We start from the raw sequence: 19,374 nt of genomic DNA on the forward strand, positions 1-19,374 counted from the left end.
GCCTTTTATTTTATTTTTCGTTATCTTGATGTCCTTGAATTTTATCTATATAGAAGGCCGTCTAGTCTAGTTACTGCCAGAAATTACTTTCCTCGGTGTCTCCTATTCGATTCTAGCAATTTCCAAAGCACGTCTATTTTCACGCGTCTGCCCATGCAAAGGGGAGACTCATCTGTTGTTTGCTCTTTTTAACTGTAAATGTCTCGAGGTTGCTGGGGGAGGGGGGGTGTCTTTCTACATCAGCACATCCCCTCTCCTCCTTCCCTAACTCCACTGAAATCGGGGGCGCCGGGGGGAGCGGGGTACCACTCTTTATTTTATTTTATTTATTTATTTGGCCGCGCTGCGCGGCTTGCGGGATCCTAGTTCCCGACCAGGGATCCAACTCATGCCCTGGGCAGTGAAAGCGCGGAGTCCCAAGCACTGGACCGCCTGGGAATTCCCCGGGACGGGGTAGGGTGGTTCCATTCTTTAAATGAGCTGTTGAAGAAAAGAGGTTTTTGCATGAGAGCCGTGATTCCACTGTCCCACAAGCTTTTCTGTATGTTTGGAATGGTTTCCACAACGGAATCTCAATTTGTATACAAGTTGAGGAGTAGAAAGTCAGTCTTGCCCAAGCTCGCAGCCCCCAGCCTCCAGGAGCCTCACCCAAAGGTCATGGCCAGCCACCCCTGCTGCCCATTTCCTGGATTCCTTCCAGGGGTATTCCGTGGATACACCCGACTGTGTTCATATACATTTGTATCCTTTCTGGATCATGATTATTCTGATAAATGGTGGTGTAGGACATACACCTCCCCAAACTGTCCCAGCTCAGAGCACAAAGGGCCTCCTAATTCATTTTATGGCTGTGAGTGGACAATTGGGCTGTTTCTGTTCTTTAGCCCAGAAAGCTCTTGGGCTACACTGTCTTAATATACTCGTGAATGACCCTGGTACGGCCCAGGCTCAATGTTCCGATGGCTGGTTCTGATTCAATGACTTTTATTTTATTTTTAGTTATCTTGATTACCTTGAATTTCAACTATGTAGTACACAATCTAGTCTTGTGCCATGGACTTTGGAGCAAGACCATCTGGCTTCGAATCTCTAGTCTGCTACTTATAAGCTGTGTGACCTTGGGTAAGTTATTTAACCTCTCTGTGTCTCCTTGAGTGTGTTACTAACTTCTCCATGCCTGGGTCTCTTCACCCATTAAAAGGAGGCTGCTGCTGATGATAGCGCCAGTATCACGGGATTGTTGGGAGGACTAAATGAGTTTAGAATGTGACATTGTCTCGCATTTCCATTATTCTATGCATGCTATTCCCAGACATACAAAGGGATCTGTTGCAGCCAGCATTTGCAAGAAATGTTTCCCAGACTGAAAACATTAAATCCTTACCCCCTTCCCTTCTTTCTTTCCTCTTCCTTTTCTTCCCCCCAACCTTCCTGAAGGCTCCTGGAAAGCTAGACACTTTGGTAGGACAGGCCAGCAACCCTGCCTGCTGAGGCCACCTGCTTCGGGACAAGCGGGTGCTTCTGCAAATACTGGGGCGGGGGGAGGGGATATTAGGGGTGTCTGACTCTGAGATGCTGAGGTCTGGGGCTCAGAGTGGCGCTGGAAGGGAAGATGGGGTGGATGGCAGTCAGGGGATAATGTTGGGTGGGTGGCGGAGATACTGTGCGATGCCCGGGGTCTGGGCTCCTGCTGCCACCTAGTGGAATGACAGAATTATCTTCTTTTTTATCCAGGGAACCTGAGTTTGTAGTCTCCCCAGGAAGATGTACCAGACCTCACACAGGCAAACACAGGCTCAGAGAAGGGGAGCGACTTTCTGGGAATCACACAGCGCACTGGATGCCTTGAGTATGTTTGAAGGACACAAGAGATAATTTTAAAGGAAGTTTTTTTTGTTTTGTTTTGCAGGTAAGTGAGCTCTCAGGCCTCGATGGGGCTCATGGGGGAGAGAACATGTTTTCAGAGGTTCTCCCCCTCCACCAGGAAGCCCACCTGTATTACTCCATCCCCACTCCCAGGCGTTTTCTCTCCACTGGCCAGCTGTTCATTTGTTCATAATTTCAACAAATGTTTACCGAGCCCGTAATGACACGTAGAGAACAAAATAGATTCAAACAAACAACAAAAAACCCTGAGCTGGTGGAGCTCACAGCCCAGTGGGGTAGGCAAAGGAGAAACAAGTAAACAAATCTACAAATGGGATTATTTCAGAGACTGATAAGTCATTGAAAGAACAATGAACTGATAGGGACTGAATTTATCGGTGCCAAGGTTGGGGGAGAAGATTAAAGTTAGCAGGGCTCAGGGAAGTCACCTCTGAGGAGGTAACAACACCTCTGAGGAGGAGAGGGAGTGAGCCCTGGAAATAACTTGGAAAACCAGCAGGCACGGCCCGTGCAAAGGCCCTGGGGCAGGACTGTGCCTGGTGTGTTGGAGGAACAGCCAGGAGGCCTGTGTGTCTGGAGTAGAGTGAGTGAGGGGGAGAGAGGGAGGAGGGGAGGGCAGGGAGGGGATGGGGCAGGTCGTGCAGAGCCTTGTGGGCTTCGGGGAGGACTTGGGCTTTTACCTCGAAGGAGGTGGGAGTCCTGGAGGGCTGTGGGCAGAGGAGGGGAGGGAACCTGAGTCCGGTGCTCACAGGTGCAGTGGCTGCTGCGGGAAACAACAGGCTGTGGGCAGGAAACAACAGGTGACTGCATTTGTCCAGGTGGGCCATGATGGGGAGGACCAGGGAGATGGCCATCAAAGAGGGAAGAAGTGGGACTTCCCTGGTGGCGCAGTGATTGAGAGTCCGCCTACCGATGCAGGGGACACGGGTTCATGCCCCGGTCCGGGAGGATCCCACATGCCACGGAGCGGCTGGGCCTGTGAGCCATGGCGGCTTAGCCTGCGCGTCCAGAGCCTGTGCTCTGAGAGGCCCGCGTACCGCAAAAAAAAAAGAGGGAAGAAGTGATCAGATTCTGGGTATATTTTGAAAGCAGCGCCAATTGGATTTGCTAAGGGATTGGGTGGGGGTGGGAGAGCAGGTTCTGGCTGAGTGCCTGGAAGGAAGGAGCTGTCCTCTACTGGGGCAGGAGATGGAGGGAGAAGCAGTTTCATAGTTCATCTGGGCTACTGTTACAAACCACCATAGACTGGGTGGCTTATACACAGGAGACATTTATTTCTCACAATTCTGGATTGCTGGAAGTCCAAGATCAAGGTGACAGCAGATTCAGTGTCTGGTGAGGGTGTTCTTCCTGGTTCACACATGATGTCTTCTTGCTGTGTCCTCATTGGAGGAAGGGGTGAGGGAGCTCCCTGGGGTCTCTTTTATAAGGGCACTAATCCCATTCACGAGAACTCCACCCTCATGAGCAAATCACCTCCCAAAGGCCCCACCTCCTCAGACATCACATAGGGGGTTAGGTTTAACATATGAACTTTAGGGGGACACAAACATTAAGTCCTTAGCAAGCAGGTTGGGGAAGATAGGAGCTCAGTTAGGGCCATGGTAAGTGTGAGTCCCCCACAAGCCCTCCAAGCGCAGACATCCAGGGGCAGTCGGATCCCGAGTCTGGAGCTCAGGGGAGGCCTCGGTGTCATCGGGGTATAGAAGGGGTTAACGTCCTAGGAGTGGAGGAGGAGAAGGCTGCCAGAGAGGAGGGGAAAGACCTGAGGACCCAGCCCTGGACCAACGAGGGAGAGAGAAGGAAATCAATGGGGCCACTGAGGAGAGGAGGGTACCTGAGTATTTCCCAGGAGGAGGGGGCGGTTGGGTCAGGTGCTGAACTTAACATGAAGTCACCAATACGTTTCCCCTTTTTATGGCTGAATAATATTCCATTGTGTGATGGACCACATTTTGGGTATCCATTCATCCATTGATGGACCCTTGGGTTGTTTCCACGTTTTGGCTATTGTCAATCATGCTGCTATGAAAATGTGTGTACAGGTTTTTACGGGGATGTGTTTTCACTTTTCTTGGGTAGATACCTAGGAGTGGGATTGCTGGCTCAGATGATAATTGTTTAACCTTTTGAGGAACTGCCAGACCATTTCCCACAGCAGCTGCCCCATTTTTCACTCCCACCAGCAAAGTCCAAAGGGTCCAGTTTCTCCACATCCTCAGCAACACTTATTATTGTTTTTCTTTTTCCTGTATGTACATATGTATGTATGTATGTATTTCTGGCCAGGGAATTGAACCCGCGCCCTCGCAGTGAAAGCCCAGAGTCCTAACCAGTGGACCGCCACGGAATTCCCTGTTATTGTTTTTCTTGATTACAGCCCTCTTAGTAGGGGTGAATTGGTAAGTCTGGTCAACATTAGCTTCCAGATATCCCTCAGGAAAAAAAAAAAAAAGAAGGAATTCGCTGGCAGTCCAGTGGTTAGGACTCCGCAGTTCCACTGCAGGGGACTGCGTTTGATTCCTGGTCAGGGAACTAAGATCCCGCATGCCCCACAGCGCAGCCAAAAAATAAAAAAAATAAAAAATCCATCAGATCAGCCCACTCATCACCAGCTCTGGGTCAGCTTGACTTCTGCCTTACCCACTCCACTTTCCCCAGTTCACATAGTACGTGTCAGTAATACTTGTTGAATGAATGAATGAATGAATGAATAGATGGAATACTATGCAGCCGTCAAAAAGGATGTCACAGAAGAATGTTTAATGACGGGGGGAAGGTGTGGTCGCTAGAATAATGCCCCCCACAATGTCCACATCCTACTCCCCAGAACCTGTGAAGATGCTCCCTTCCATAGCACAAGGGACTTTGCAGGTGGGATTAAGTTAAAGATTTTGAGATGGGTAGATTATTTTGCATTATCTGGGTGGGTCTGATGTAACAAAGGGGTCTTTGTAAGAAGGAGACAAGAGAGTCAAAATCAAAGAAAGAAATGTGACAACAGAACCAGAAGTTGGAGTGATGTGGGACCATGAACCCAGAAGTGTGGGCAGCCTCTAGAAGCTGGAAAAGGCAAGGAATGGATTCTCCTGGATCCTCAAGGAACAGCACCTCCAGAAGGAATGCAGCCCTGTGGACACCTTGATTTTAGCCCCATTTGGACCACTTTTTGGACTTCTGACTTCCAGAACTGTCAGATGATACATTTGTGTTGTTTTCAGCCAGTGTTTATGGTAATTTGTCGCAGCAGCAGTAGAAAACTAAAACAGAAGATCTTCAAGATATATTACTGGGTCACAGTGCCCTGCTGAGCCATATTGGGATCTGAGGCAAAAGGAAAACTGTGTGCTTCTTGGTATGTTTTACGTGATTTTTAGTAGTTAATTCCTCCCCCCAAAAGCATATGTTGAGAATATTATCGATATGTTTGCTTCCATTAAACACAGAAAAGTAAAATTATAAAAAAGAGAAAAGTAAAATTATAAGTTCTTAATGTTGTGAGTTCTAATATACCTTTTTTTTTTCTTTCTTTTTCTTTTTTTTTTTTTTGCGGTACGCGGGCCTCTCACTGTTGTGGCCTCTCCCATTGTGGAGCTCAGGCTCCGGACGCGCAGGCTCAGCGGCCATGGCTCATGGTCCTAGGCGCTCAGGGGCATGCGGGATCCTCCCGGACCGGGGCATGAACCCGTGTCCCCTGCATCGGCAGGCGGACTCTCAACCACTGTGCCACCAGGGAAGCCCTCTAACATACCTATTTTTAAGTTTCAATATTTTCAACCATGTCCTGGGGGAAAATAACCATTAAAAATGCGTAAAAACAGACATATGGGACTTCCCTTGTGTCCCAGTGGTTAAGACCCCCACCTTCCGGCCTTCCCTGGTGATGCAATGGTTAAGAATCCGCCTGCCAATAGAGGGAACAAGGGTTTGATACCTGGTTAGGGAACTAAGATGCTGCCTTCTGTGGGGCGGGACCTGTCCTGTGTCTGTATGTCTGTCCTTCCGCAATGATTCCTGCTCTGTGGTCAGACACCTCCCCGCAAAAAGATCCTACTTTCTTTAAATAGTCATGGACTTTTAAGGTTTCCTTTAAAATGTTTACCATTGTTATTTCACATCTAACTGTAGAAAAGTTTCACTATTGTATCAGAACTTCTCCAGAAAAGTGTCACAGACCTTTTCTCCTTTGGGGAATTACGCCTAAATCATGGTCTCCATTAAAAGGCAGATCTTAGTTGCTGCAGGGCAACTAAGCCCAGTGCAACGCAACTAAGACCGTATGCAGCCAAGTAAATAAATTTAAAAAAACAAAACAAAACAAAAAACAGATGTAGAGGGGCACACGTTTTTGCTCTTGCCTCAGACTCCAATATGGCTTGGTAAGACACTGTCAGAACCTGTCTTGCTTTAAGATTTTGATATTTTGTTCACCATGGGGTTGCTTTTTGCCATTATTTTGATATTTTAGAATAACGCAGGCTTTCCTGGTGGCGCAGTGGTTGAAAGTCCGCCTGCCGATGCAGGGGACGCGGGTTCGTGCCCCGGTCCGGGAAGATCCCACATGCCGCGGAACGGCTGGGCCCGTGAGCCATGGCCGCTGAGCCTGCGCGTCCGGAGCCTGTGCTCCGCAACGGGAGAGGCCACAACAGTGAGAGGCCCGCGTACCGCAAAAAAAAAAAAAAAAAAAAAGAATGCATTAAACTATTATTTAGTTTTTTTAGAGCCACCTTAATTTTTGCACTTGAGGTCATTGCCTCACTCTCCTTCTAATCCTGGCCCTGTAAGGGGGAAAAACAAACAAAACAGATTTTACAGCAATCTGATCCTAACTCCTTGCCATTACCTCCCTTCCTTCTACTATCTCTCTTAAAAAAAAAGAAAGAAAAATAAAGATTGGTCCAAAATGAGTTAACTCTGGGTTATAAGATGAGAAGTCATTTAAATTATCTTCTTTCCATGTCCGGCTTGTTTTGGTTTTTTTCTTTTCACTTCGCAATTTGCTGCACCTGGCGTCCTTCAGCGGTCTTGCAGAAAGTTCTTGTAGAAAGTGGTTTGGGCTGAAGCAACAATGTCAACATTTGTAGACAGGCAAGAGTTTAAAATCTATCTATGAGACGAACTAATGAAACATTGTTGGGCTTCAGGGTGGGTTTGAGAGCAGTTTCTCTCTTGGATTGTTTTAATAGTGTGTTTGTGCGTGTTGCGAAGGGGGTTATTGGATTTTTTTTATTCTGTATTTTCCTCCTTCCAGCTTCCATTGCATCAAGCAGAGTGATGGATATTCAGTAAGAGCGGATATTCAGGAAGTTGCTGCCCAGACCACCGTGAAGGAAGGAAACAAATAATGTTCATTTTAGGAGTTACAATGTAACAATCTCCGTAACATTGTTTATGATAAGCTTAAGAAGGGCGACCCTAACATGTTTCCCTAGTGCTGCGGTTATCACGTTCTCCTCACAATAGAAAGGTCCCCGGTTCGATCCCCAGCAGAAACATTTCTACATCTTTACTGTAGAATTTTAAAATTTGCTTCAAAGTAATTTCAGTAGAAATTCAGCGTCGGTGCCTTTTTCTTTTTTCTTATTTCTCTAGTCTTTTTTAGATATTATGGAATTTAAAAAGTTATTGCAAAGTAACACAAACTCTAGGTCGATGTTTGACGAGAAAGTTTTAAGTGGACGGTAAAACTAAGAAAAAGCTGTAAAACACACTTGCGTTGGCCGGGAATCGAACCCGGGTCAACTGCTTGGAAGGCAGCTATGCTAACCACTATACCACCAACGCTCGGACGAACACGTTTTTCTCTAGGAGCCTTTAGTAGAAGTATTATCGGTTAGGCCGGGCAATACCAAGTTACTGGGGGTGTCTCTCCCAACGTCCCTGCTCGCACAGGAAGACGCCACGTTTAGGACGTTTCACCCCACTTGCCGCGGGGCCGTGCTGGCGCGTTCCCCTCCCCAGCGCCCCGGACTCCTTGGTGCCGGCCGGGAGGTGGCCAATCCCAGGCCGCCGCCTGGGCCGCTCGACTTCCGGGTCAAAGGGGCCTGAGCTGCCGGGTGTCCCGTGTCCGCTGCCGCCGCTGTACCCTGCGCCCGCCACTTCCTGGGCTGCAGTCCCGGGCATGGAGCCGCGAGCTTGAGACGCCGCTGGCCCCGGGACGCCCTGCCCAGCCCGGCCCTCGCCCCGCGCCGGCCTCGAGCCCCGGTGAGCAGAGCCCGCGCGCCCCGTCCGGCCTCGGCCGCGACCCTGAACCCGCCATTGACCGGCCCCACCTCAGTCCCGACTCTGGATCCTCCACTGACCGGCCTCCCCGGTACTCTCCGTCCCGGCCTCCGCGCACCCCGGCCCCGCCATTGCCCAGACTCGCGGTTGCTCCAGTCCCCGCCTCCGTTTCCCCTCCGCCCCGGCCTCTCCTCACTCCTTCCTCGCCCGTTCCCTCCATCGGCAGGGCCACCTCTCAGCCTTTCCAACGCCCGGCCTCTCCCGACCTCCTCTCCCATCCCGTTGCTACCCAGACCACCTGGCTCTGACCCCTTCCGGGGGTGGCCTCACCCAGTAACGCCTTCCCTTCCTTGTCGGCTCTGGAGGTCCCCACCTTCTCCCCGTCCCCATCCAAACCCACGCTATCTATATGAGACCAGAGACCACTTCCTTGACCTGCTCCACCCCTTCACCCCTCCCCAGCGCTCGGCTTCCCCGCCACCCACATCCCCACAGGTCCAGACCCTTCCCTCAGCTTCGCTCCCAGGCCAGTCCAGCCACCCACCTTCTTCGCACAGAGGCTCCGACCAGCCTTGACACTTCCCCATCCATGCGGCAGCTGAGCCTTCAGGAGTAGCCCGTTCTCTTTGAGCCCATCCCTGACCCCCTCCCCCCCACCGCGAGGAAGTCACTTGCCTTAGCGGCAAGAACAAACCTTTCCAGGAGCTGGGACTAGAGCCCAGGAGGGGTGCCCTGTGGCCACCAATCCCTGTCGTCCCTTGCTGGATCCTGGGCGAATTGGGCCCCGTGGCAGGACTTTCCTCCCTGGTGTGGTTCATACAGCGCTTCAGGGCTGTGAGGCATCCTTAGGAACTAGTGGGTACAGAAAATCAGGCCCAACCATCAGGGACTCTCCGAGTGGCAGGAAAATGAGTAGTTAGCCGGTCCCTCCATTAAATCACAGCGTTAATAAGACATTTACTCTGTCAAGGTCTGTGTCCCACGTCTGCAGCTGGAATGGAGGCTCTCTGGACCCTTTAGAAGGTCAGTGGTGCTGGGCTGGGGTGGCCGGGAAGGCTGGGTGTGTGCTGGTGGGATTCATTTGCCTGCTCCTGGATACAGAATTTGGCAGGAAGTGGTTTTCTGCAGCCCTGGGGTCACTGGTATTGGGGACAGTTAGCCAGGCCCCAGGCCAGGGGCTGCAGCTTCGTGTGCTCTTGCTGGAGACTTTTCTTTCTGTCTAGCATCGTATGCTAGATGTCCACGGACAGAAGCCCTGGAAGGACTGGGGGAGAAAAAGGAGGGAGCACTAATTCCAGCTGGATTTGGTGGATGTGTGGCTGCATCTCCCCCTCCCCCGCCACACACACACCTTATACGGTGCCTGGCACTCAGTCTGTGAATGGTGTGGATTCTGGCTCTGAAAGGAACTTGAGTCCAATTCTCCCCTTGGTGTAATTTTAAGTAACTTGGTTAGATGGCAATATTAGCTGGCCCGTAGTTTCTGCTATGTCAGCTGCTTTACCCGTGCCATCTCACTTAATCCTCACAGTAGTCCTAGGTGTAGGCACTGCAGTCCCACTTTTTTTTTTAATAAATTTATTTATTAATTTGTTTATTTTTGGCTGAGTTGGCTCTTTGTTGCTGCACGCGAGCTTTCTCTAGTTGCGGCGAGCAGGGACTGCTTCTTGTTGCAGTGGCTTCTCTTGTTGAGGAGCACGGGCTCTAGGCATGCGGGCTCAGCAGTTGTGGCTCACGGGCTCCAGAGTGCAGGCTCAGTAGTTGTGGCACACGGGCTTAGTTGCTCTGCGGCATGTGGGATCTTCCCGGACCAGGACTCGAACCCGTGTCCCCTGCGTTGACAGGCGGATTCTTAACCATTGTGCCACAGGGGAAGCCCTGCAGTCCCACTTAGTAGCTGGGAAAATTGAAGCACAGAGAGGTTAGGCGGCTTCTCCAAGGTCACATAACCCAGTAGTGGCAGAGTCAGGATTTGAACCCAAACCTCTCTGACACCAGAGCCCACAGTTTTCACCACTGGACTGAGGTGAAATCAGTGCTTCTTTATGGTGACATTTTGCTTCACTTCTTCCATCGGATCTCTGTCCTGGGACCAGGCGCTGCTTTCTTTTCCTTTAACCATCAGGACACCTGTCTCGTCAAGAAGGGGGTGGGGTGCCCACCAAACCAGGGGTCCCTACCAAACCAGGGGTCCCTTTGACTTTGTTCAGTGTTCAAGTGAGTACAGGGACTCGTTCATTCAACCTGAGACGTTTGCTGTATTGAGTGCTTCCTGTGTGCCGGGGCCACAGCAGGAACAGGACAGATGGGGGCCTGCCTCCGTGGAGCTGACTTCCTGGTGCGGGGTGCTCACACACCCAGAGAGGGCTTCTCAGCCTCAGCACTAGCGAGATTTGGGGCCAGGTTATTCTTTCTGGTGGGGGAAGGGCATCCTGCTAATTGTGGGGGACTTAGCAGCATCCCTGGTCTCCACCACCCAGATGCCAGCAGCATGCCTCCCAGTCGTGACAACCAAAAACGTCTCCTGGGAACACCAGGCCTCGTCAAGACCCCCTGGCTTAGGGGATTCACTGACCGCCCCCAAGAGACTCTGCGCTCCATGACCACCTGACCCTCAGAGGTCCTAGGATGCTGCACATATTTAAACACACAAACCAAGAGGGAGGGACAGGAGGCGACTCACAGACGCCGGGGGCCACCCTGATTTATACCATCTGAACCATTGGGGATTTATTTTGGTGTCTAGTGTGAGCTAAGGATCTAACTCCATTTCTTTCCCACAGACAATGAATACAGAGTTTCCCCCCCTGGGCACTGTGGACACTGGGACCAGATCATTCTCTGGGGTGGGCCATCGTGGCCACAGTAGGGTGATGAGCGGCATCCCTGGCCCCACCCACCGGATGCCGTGGCACCACTCCCCAGTCAGTGGGAACAGCCAAAACTGTCTACAGACACCACCAAGGGTCCCCTGGACGGGGGGTGGGGAGAGAGGGAAAATCACCCCCATTGAGAACTACCATTTTAGAATGAGTGCTTGCAGAAAGGCCGAGGTGTTGAGATGGGGATAACAAGGTAGCAACTTCAGACTTCATGCCAGGAAAGACCCCTGAAGAGGTGATACTGGGACCCAAAGGATAAGAGGAAGCACATCATACAAAAAGCAGGGCAAGGGTGTTCTAGGCAGAGGGAATGGTAAGTGCAAAGGCCCTGAGGTAGGACTGAGTCAGCGTGTTTAGGGGAGATTAAGGCTAGCGTGTCTGGAGATCATGATCAAGGAGGTGGGGTCAGGAAGGCCATCAGGGAGCAACCACAGTGGGGAATTTGGGTTTATTTGATTTCCAGCAAGTGCCGTGGGTGGTGGCCCCCGAATCGTTTGAAACTCTCATCTCAGGGACTCTCACCTTGGGAGAACCACCCGGTTTCTGGCAAACGCCTGGACAGGTGTTCGAACTTCGAGTTTCAGGACAGGGCCTGCACCGTCTGCCTCATGAGGAGGCCCTTGGCATCGGGTGTTCCCCGCAGACAGGAGGGTGGCCTCGAGGAATGGGAGCGGGGAGGGGGGCCCACAACCCCACACTGCCAGAGCTGCAGCCCTTCGGTCTGCCCCCCTCGCAGGCTCACCCACCCAGAGGTCAGCCGAGTGGTTAATGCGGAAGGTTAAGAAGGTGCGGCTGGACAACACAAACACAGGACGTTGGAGAAGGTAAGGGGCATGCCGTGGGAGCGTGGTCGGTGGAGACGCGGTAGAGGTTCCCGAGTTTCCAGCAGAGTCTTAGGTCTGGGAAGGCACCTTGGCCACCTCGACGTTTCGGCATTTCCCCAGGGTGCGCGTCTGGCGGTTCTGCGTGGGCGGCAGCGTGGGCTAGGGAGGGGTTGTTCAGCCTTGGCATTTTTGACACTGGGGCTGGGTCATTCAGTGCCGGCACTGGCATTGTCGAGTGTGGAGCGTCACCCACCCGTCACGACAACCACAGATGTCCCCAGACATCACCCCGTGTCCCCTGGGAACGGGATCAGCTCCAGGTGAGAACCCCTGGCCAGATGGTCAGGATGTGGGTTTTGGGGTCCAACAAACTGGGGCTCCTGTCCTTCCTCGTGGGTGACTTTGGGCGAACCACATGACCTCTGAGCCTACTTTCCAGTCCAAATGAGGACGAACCCAGCACTCACTAACCAGGGTTGCAGTGAGGGTTAAACGTAATCACCCACACAAGGCCCAGGTGCTTGTAAGTTCCACGTGTGGGGCCCGGCGCGGGCTGAAGGGACCGCAGGAAGTCCGCACCCTAGCCGACCTCTCTCACTATCAGTTTTCTGATCCTCAGGCTCATCTGCTTTTAGGGAGCGCAAGGATCGGGGAGGCAGGAAGGAACGGAAGATGGTTCTGGGAGACAGGGCTGACGTTAAGCACGGTCACTCGTTTCCCAGATGTGGGCTCTGAAAACGGGTGGTGTGCGTGCATTCGGGTGTCGGTTAGTGATGGGACCCCGAGTCTCGTCTCTCCTGTGCGCTAGGTACCACGTGGGCACGGGCTGTGCTGCACACTGACTTGAAGAAGCTGAAGGCCCAGGCAGTGCCAGGGCATATGGCCTTCATAGGGCAGAGGATGGCCTGCTGCTTCCAGGGAACCGCACCCGCAGGCATGCGCGAGTTCCCTGAGGGCCACTCTGAGGCATTTCCGGAGTGTGGCGGGCCCCGCCCCTCCCCTCCCCTTGTGCCTTATGAGAATCTGCTTCCCTCATCACTGGCCCCGCCTGGGTCTCCACCAGGTGCCCCTGTGGGCGGGTGGTCCCAGCCCGTGAAGCACTGGCTCAGACAGATCACAGAATGCCATCGGGCCTCGACTGTGACCGCACCAGCGGGTCCCGAGCTGTGCACTGGCGGCATCGTGGGCTGTGAGGCGTCCTACCGATTGGCAGAAGGAGAGCGTGGGTGGACCTGGCCTAAGTGGCTTAGAATCCACTTTGATTTCCCCAGCTGTGTAAACTCTTGAGGCAAGAAGCCGAGCCCCAGCTGGCACTGAATGAGACGGGCCGGCACCCTACGGGCTGCATTGCATTCACCTGTTCCCCCTCCGAGGCTCCCTCTGCGTCTGGGGAGGAGAGGGGCGAGCGGAGGGCCGGGGTGTAGCAGCAAGCCTTAGCCTGGGAGCTCGGGCTGCCTGGCCACATCTAGAAGATTCCTAGGACTTTCTCCCGATGTTTCATCTCGTTTCTCATCTCCTGGATCGTGTTTTTGCTTCCTGGGCTCTCTGCGCGGATCGGAGGCAAGATCATTTTTATCGTTCTTTGCTGTGGAAAGAAGTCATGAGATTCCGGGAGTGCTTCCGCCAGCCTCTCCGCTTCTGGGGTTCCCCGTGGGAGCCCTGGAGGCCACGGTCTGTTCTTTTGCCGTGAGCAGGGCTTGAATTGTGGCAGCCGAGTCGGTGGGGGGCTCGGCGGGTTAGAGGACATCCCCTGCCTTGGTTTTCTGGGCTTGGTGCCAGCAGCGCTTGGGGCCGTGTGGGCTCTGCAGCGCTCAGCCGGTCCTGGCCCGGCCCCTGCCCAGCACCGCCCGTGGCCCCTGCCGCCCTCGAGGTGAACCGCAGCTCTCCGGCAGGCCGGGACGGGCCACGCGTGCCCCTCGGCAAGGCTTCCGTCCTTCCAGGGTTTGCTTTATTTGACCCGAGGGCCCAGCAGGCTCTGATGGCCTGTGGTCCGTGTCTTCAAAGCCGCCGTGGGAGGAGCTGAAGTGTCTGGGGGACAGGACACGCCAGCTTGTTGCCCCGCCACCGCTCTTCCCCAGCCCGGCTGGGTCAGGGAGGACTGAGCAGGGGGCGCGGTTGGAAAGGGCACTCTGATAATCAGCCCGCAGTGGGTGCTCAGGAACCATGGGAACCGCCTCGTGTCTCTTTCTCCCCTTGCCTCTCAGAGCGGGCAGGGGTCCTTTGTCCTGTGGTGGTCACTTCAGGGTCTCGTATTGGCAAGGGGCAAAGCCTTCTGGGAGTCTTAAGCCTCCCACTGGAAGGCTTAAGTGGGAAGCCTTCCCTGGAAGGGGGGGCACCAGCTCTGTCCATGACTTCTCTAAAGCCGTCCCCTCCTGCAAGGGAACTCAGACTTGTGCCTGCAAAGCCGCTAATCCCAGAGGATGAGGAATCCCAGCGTCTGGCGAGGCCTCCAGCCATTCGGTGCTCTCGCAGGAACTCGAGCCCGGCCCACTCACGTTGGCTGGCCTCGCTAGACGACCCTGGCTCTTCCAGAACCGGGTCACCGTGGCCATGTTTAGATTTCCCTAAAACAAATATTTGTCTGGCCAGCCCTGTTCAGTCAAGAAGTGTGCTGAGCAGCGGGGGTGGGGGTAGGGGGGAGCCGTTGCACAGCAGCCGCTGCCCCTGGAGGGGGAGGAGAGAGTGGGATGGCCTCTGGGGGAGGGTTGCACATCCATCCTCTCACGTGGAGCTCCCCCGATGTCCAGCGAATATCTGCCTGGGCCTCTGAGCACCTCTGGTGAGGCACGAGAGGTTCCCCCGCTGGCCAGCAAGCTGACAGCACCGGTGAGGAGGTTTGCAGACCCACTGCTTAACGCTCATTTCTTGTTGCGGGAGTGACTGTGTCTCCCAGCGGGCTGTAGGGGAGACCATGATTGCTGTGGCTCTCCGAGGAATGCCTCCTGTGTGCCGGGGCCGTGTGAGGTGCTGAGACGCTGCTGTGAACGGGACAGACGCGGGGGAGACAGAAAGGGGACCCGTGAACAGCCACTGTGACGAATGCTCGGAGGGCAGGGCAACCAGGTGGCAGGTGAAAGGTGAACGGAGAGACAGGTTTTGGTACAGATGTTCACCTGAGGACCCGACAGATACTTAAGCTGAGATCTGATTAGAAGTTAGTCCAGTAGAAAGAGGAAAAAAAGGGTTCCAGGCAGAAAGGATAGCACATGCAAAGGCCCTGGGGCAGGAAGCAGTCTGGCCTGTTTGGGCAGCTGAGAGAAGGCCAGTTTGCCCGAGGCCTAGTAATGAAGGTGGGTGAGATGTGAGGGCCTGGCAGAGGTCAGAGGGCAGAAACCATCGAAGGCCGTGGGGAGCGCTGGTTTTTAACCCTGGAGGGTGTGGAAAAACAAGGAACGGTTTTAGGTCAGGGGATCCGAGTTGCAGTGCATGTGCAGTCAAGCTGAGAGACAGTTGCGATCATTCAGCTGAGAGGTGATGGTGGCCTGGATCTCAGGATTCGTGGATGGAGAGAAGAGGAACGATTTGAGAAATACTTAGGCGGGGCAGGGAAGGTTGCACGGGGCTGGGGCCCTGCCAAGGGAGTTGGAGAGTCTGATGGGAGGCAGCTTGTAAGTGGAACCTAGGTACCGCCCCCCCACCTTCTCATTGTCTTCCCACCCGTCCCTCCCTCCTCGTAGCTTCTCGCTGAATTCCGAGGGGGCGGAGAGGATGGCCACTGGGGCGCCGACATCCGACCGGGGCGACGCAGTCGAGATGGAGGACCCAGCCTCCCGCTTCCAGGTGCAGAAGCACTCGTGGGACGGGCTCCGGAGCATCATCCACGGCAGCCGCAAGAACTCGGGCCTCATCGTCAACAAAGCTCCACATGACTTCCAGTTTGTGCAGAAGACGGACGAGTCGGGCCCCCACTCCCACCGCCTCTACTACCTGGGTAAGCCCCCGGGCTCCCCTCGGACCCCCACGGCTGCCCTCGAGCCAGGCAGCATTTCTGGGACAGCTGTTACTAAGTCCTCTAGTCTCCAGATGTTGGCCAGTCCAATTAGTTAGAAGGTCCCAGTAGAGGGCCTGGCCCTGGGCAAACTGTCCCATGAATGACGTAGTGCTGCCCACGTTGTGATGCCACCCGTGGATGACATCTGTTTACAGTGAAAGTCTGGGGCAAGGGTCCCCCACGGGGCTCAGATGTGTATGTGACCAGAGCAGAGGGCAGTCCTACTCCATCTGGGTTACAGCAGCACCATGGCTCGGGCCTGGCCTGTGGGTCTGAGGCCCTGAGATTGTTTCCAGCCCTCGTCAGCGGGGCCCGCCCCCTGAGTCACTTCCCCGCCACCTGGGCTGGGCTGGGCCTGGCTAGCGAGCAACTTGACTTCCCCTCAGTGGGAGTTGAAAGTAACTCAAGTAGATGCTTGCCGGCTAGCAACGCGTTAAGAAGGAACCTGAGGCTCAAGGAAAGGTGCCACGGTGGCACCTTTGCCTCGTGGGCTGACAGTTGGGGTTTGCTCTCCCTGCCCGAGATCCCTGGCGGCTAAGCACGTGAATGGCTAATCACGTCTGCCTCCCGGTATGTGCCTTGAGAGCAGCACTTTCTACGTCATTGGCAATTATTTATGTGTTTGTGTTCCCTGCCGGCCTTTGGGGCGCAGATGAGGCCTCGTGTACACCTGTGGCCTCAGCAGCTGGGCCAGGGCCTGGCTCCTGGTAGGGGGACAGCAAATACCTGTTGAGCAAATGAATTTCGCTTAAAGGTCTTCCAGGGCAGAAAGGAACAGTGCCAAGCATGTCCCTTTGTAAGTAGCCTGACACGTTATTGTTGGTCCAGAGCAGGTTTTTAACCTCAGCACTGGACATTGGAGGCCAGCGCTTTCTCTGTGTATCCTCAGCCTGCCCCCAGTCAGCCCGCCGTCAGTATTGGAAGCGAGTGATGGAGTGAATGAATGAGTGAAGGTCATCCCCTGCCTGAGGCTGACCCCACGCCGAGGACCGTGAGAGTGACTGAGATGGACGCCAGATGGCTCTCCCTTTCCCACAGTCCATGAGTCCATGCCATCTCTCCTCCTAAAGGCCCATGTGGAAACCATATGGCAGTTTGGCAAGCAGAGGCAGAGAGAAGAATGGTCTAGAAGGGTCGGCAAGCGACGGCTGTCTGTTTTTAGAAATCTAGTTTGGCCGGTGCACAGCCATGCCCACTGGTTTACAGACTGTCTATGGCTGCTTTTGAGCATAATTGCAACAGAGGTCATATGGTCCGCAAAGCCAAAAATACTTACTGTCTCTGGCCCCTTGCAGAAAAATGTTTGCCAACTCTAGCCTAGGAGAGATTAGGGCATGCTTCAAGTTTCATTTACCCAAGGGAGAGTTGGCTGTTAGGACCGAAAGTGGCCAAGGCTCTGGGACAGTGGTGAGCTGTTGCCTCTCTCTTTTTTTTTCCTGTGGTTCCGTGGCCCCCAATCCCTTTCTCCCAACGCAGTCTCTGTTGGACCTCTCACTCTCTCAAGTTCAAGGTGCCGTCCTGGTCACGGTACTTATATGAGCTTCCTGGGGCTGCTACTGAAACAAATGCCCACCAACTCAGTGGTTTAAAACAACAGAAACGTATTCTCTCTCAGTTCCGGAAGCCAGAAGTCTGAAATCAGTTTCTCTGGGCCAGTCAAGGTGTCCGCAGGGCCAGTCTTCTTCCGGAGGCTCTAGGGGAGAATCCGTTCTTTGCCTCTTGAGGCTTCTGGCGGCCACCGGCATTCCTTGGCTTGTGGCTGCGTCACTGCAGTCTTTGCGTCTGTGGTCTCATCGCCTCCTCCTCTCCTGTGTGTCTGTAATCTCTCTGTCTCCCTCTGATAAGGCAGGAGATTACATTTAGGGCCCACTGAGATAATCCAGACTAATCTTCCCAGCTAGAGGTCTTTAACGTTATCCCGTCTGCAAAGGCCCTTTTGCCAGGAAGGTAACATACAGTTTCCAGGGATTAGGACATGAGTGCGTAGCCATTGCTAAGCCAACCACAGAGCTGCCGAAAGGGACAGAAACGCTCCGAGCTACTTTGAGCCACCAAGGGCCCCTCATAGTAAGGACACGGGTGTGTCAGGGAACCCCCCAGCCTCATGACCAGCACTGAGAAGCCCAACCATATGGAGTCCAGGCATCTGCCCTCGTATGTTTCTCTCCGTGGCTCCACCCTCACTGCCCACTTACCTTCCACTGCCACACTCCCGGGATTGCACGTCTGGTTCCAGCCACCAGCAGAAATGGACCAGCTTTTTCTGAATTTCTGGGACAGCGAGTATGATTGGCTTAGACATCCACTCATCCAGTCATCCTTGGCCTGGGGCGGGCGGTCCCTGCTGTCTATAGCAGGTGCTAAGGGCCCTCTCTTGTAGGGGGCAGCTCCAGACAAGGACTGTGGACCCACTGCGGCTCCAAAAAGTGCCTAGAACAGCCCAAAGCCATCCTACTTCTCTTGGGGTGACGTTGCTCACCCTTGAGCTGATCCAGTCTGCATCACTCAACACCCTCGGAGTACCCTTGACCTCACTCCATGTCCAAGTTCCTGGGGCAGGTCTCCCCAGAACCCCCATGTATTTATAACCTGTCTGCACTAGCCTGGTGCCAGGGGAATGCTGGCAGCCAGAAGCATTTATGGATTGAACAGAAAGGACGTCTAGGGGCGATGCCCAGCCCGCCCCCTGCTCCCCTGGGACCCCTGCCTCCTGGGCGGGCCCCAGGCTTGCCAGTCACCGTCCTCTGGGAAGGCTCATTGGGAGCCCAGTGCACGTGGGATGGAACAGAAAAGGGAACGTGCCTGCTGCTCGGGCACGTCCCCGGAAGATGATTCCAGGGCTCAACTGCTCCTAGTGGGTCGGCTCCTCCCCCCTGCAAACGGGTGTCCTGCATTCGGTGGAGGAGGGCATGGGGCCCCAGACAGCACTGGGGGTCCCTTAGGGGGTCCCTCGTGTCCTGTGTCCAGGTCCAGGGTTCCACGCCCCATGTGGCCCCTCATCCAGGCCACGCGGTGTTTGCCCAGGCCTGGGCCACCTGCCGTGCTGGTGGGCTTTGGGGTGGGGTGCTGTCCCCAGAGATGGAGTGGAGCTGGTAAGAGGAGGCGCAGGGGGGACCGTGACAGCAGAAGTCAGCGACTGTGGTCAGCCGTCCCAGACCCTTGCCGTGCACACCGGCATAGGTGCCTGCTGAGGGCAGCTCCTGCAGGGAATGTGCCGGGATGGGCTGTTTCATGTCACTGCTTATGAATTGTTGGCGGGGGGAGGCAGCTCTGATGTCCTTGGCAAGGCTGCACCGTTGATTTCCTGTTTGGAAGGCTCTGGCTCCCAGAGAGCCTGCGGACAGGGGCTGTCCAGAGCCCACAGCGCTCGGCCGAGAGTGGCCACCTGCTCCCTCCCAGCTTTCCACGCTGGCCCTCCCAGCCACCACGCTGCGTGGTGTTTGCTTTTTTTTAAATTGAGATGTAATTCACATCCCATAAAATTCTCTCTTAAAGGTGGAGAGCTTGGTGGTTTTGGGTACAGTCACAGTATTGTGCAACCATCACCACAGTCAAATTCCAGAACATT

At 54.2% G+C, this 19,374-nt stretch overlaps 1 protein-coding gene, 1 long non-coding RNA gene and 1 other non-coding gene across 13 annotated transcripts in view; 2 read left to right on the plus strand and 1 right to left on the minus strand.

The window, feature by feature from the left end:
- The first annotated feature begins 348 nt into the window (after positions 1 to 348).
- On the plus strand, positions 349 to 7,931 carry LOC141278402 (uncharacterized). Its single transcript, XR_012331136.1, has 3 exons — positions 349 to 1,122; positions 1,735 to 1,909; positions 7,139 to 7,931. It is a non-coding gene; the product is annotated as an uncharacterized lncRNA (long non-coding RNA).
- Positions 7,600 to 7,671, minus strand: TRNAG-UCC (transfer RNA glycine (anticodon UCC)). Its single transcript has one exon. It is a non-coding gene; the product is annotated as a tRNA-Gly (tRNA).
- Positions 7,932 to 7,954: 23 nt separating the features above from the next.
- DPP9 (dipeptidyl peptidase 9) overlaps positions 7,955 to 19,374 on the plus strand; it is a 41,182-nt gene continuing 29,762 nt past the window's right edge. For 4 of the 11 annotated variants that reach the window (XM_033854616.2, XM_033854620.2, XM_033854621.2 and 1 more), the window contains exons 1-4: positions 7,955 to 8,091; positions 9,080 to 9,132; positions 11,728 to 11,815; positions 15,493 to 15,746. In XM_033854616.2, the coding sequence (XP_033710507.1) occupies positions 11,760 to 11,815; positions 15,493 to 15,746 (310 nt within the window). In that variant the 5' untranslated portion in view covers positions 7,955 to 8,091; positions 9,080 to 9,132; positions 11,728 to 11,759. The other 7 variants (XM_033854619.2, XM_033854617.2, XM_073803395.1 and 4 more) reach the window with 7 other exon arrangements.

This window comes from Tursiops truncatus, chromosome 3 (genome assembly GCF_011762595.2).
Source record: "Tursiops truncatus isolate mTurTru1 chromosome 3, mTurTru1.mat.Y, whole genome shotgun sequence".
NCBI lineage: Eukaryota > Metazoa > Chordata > Mammalia > Artiodactyla > Delphinidae > Tursiops > Tursiops truncatus.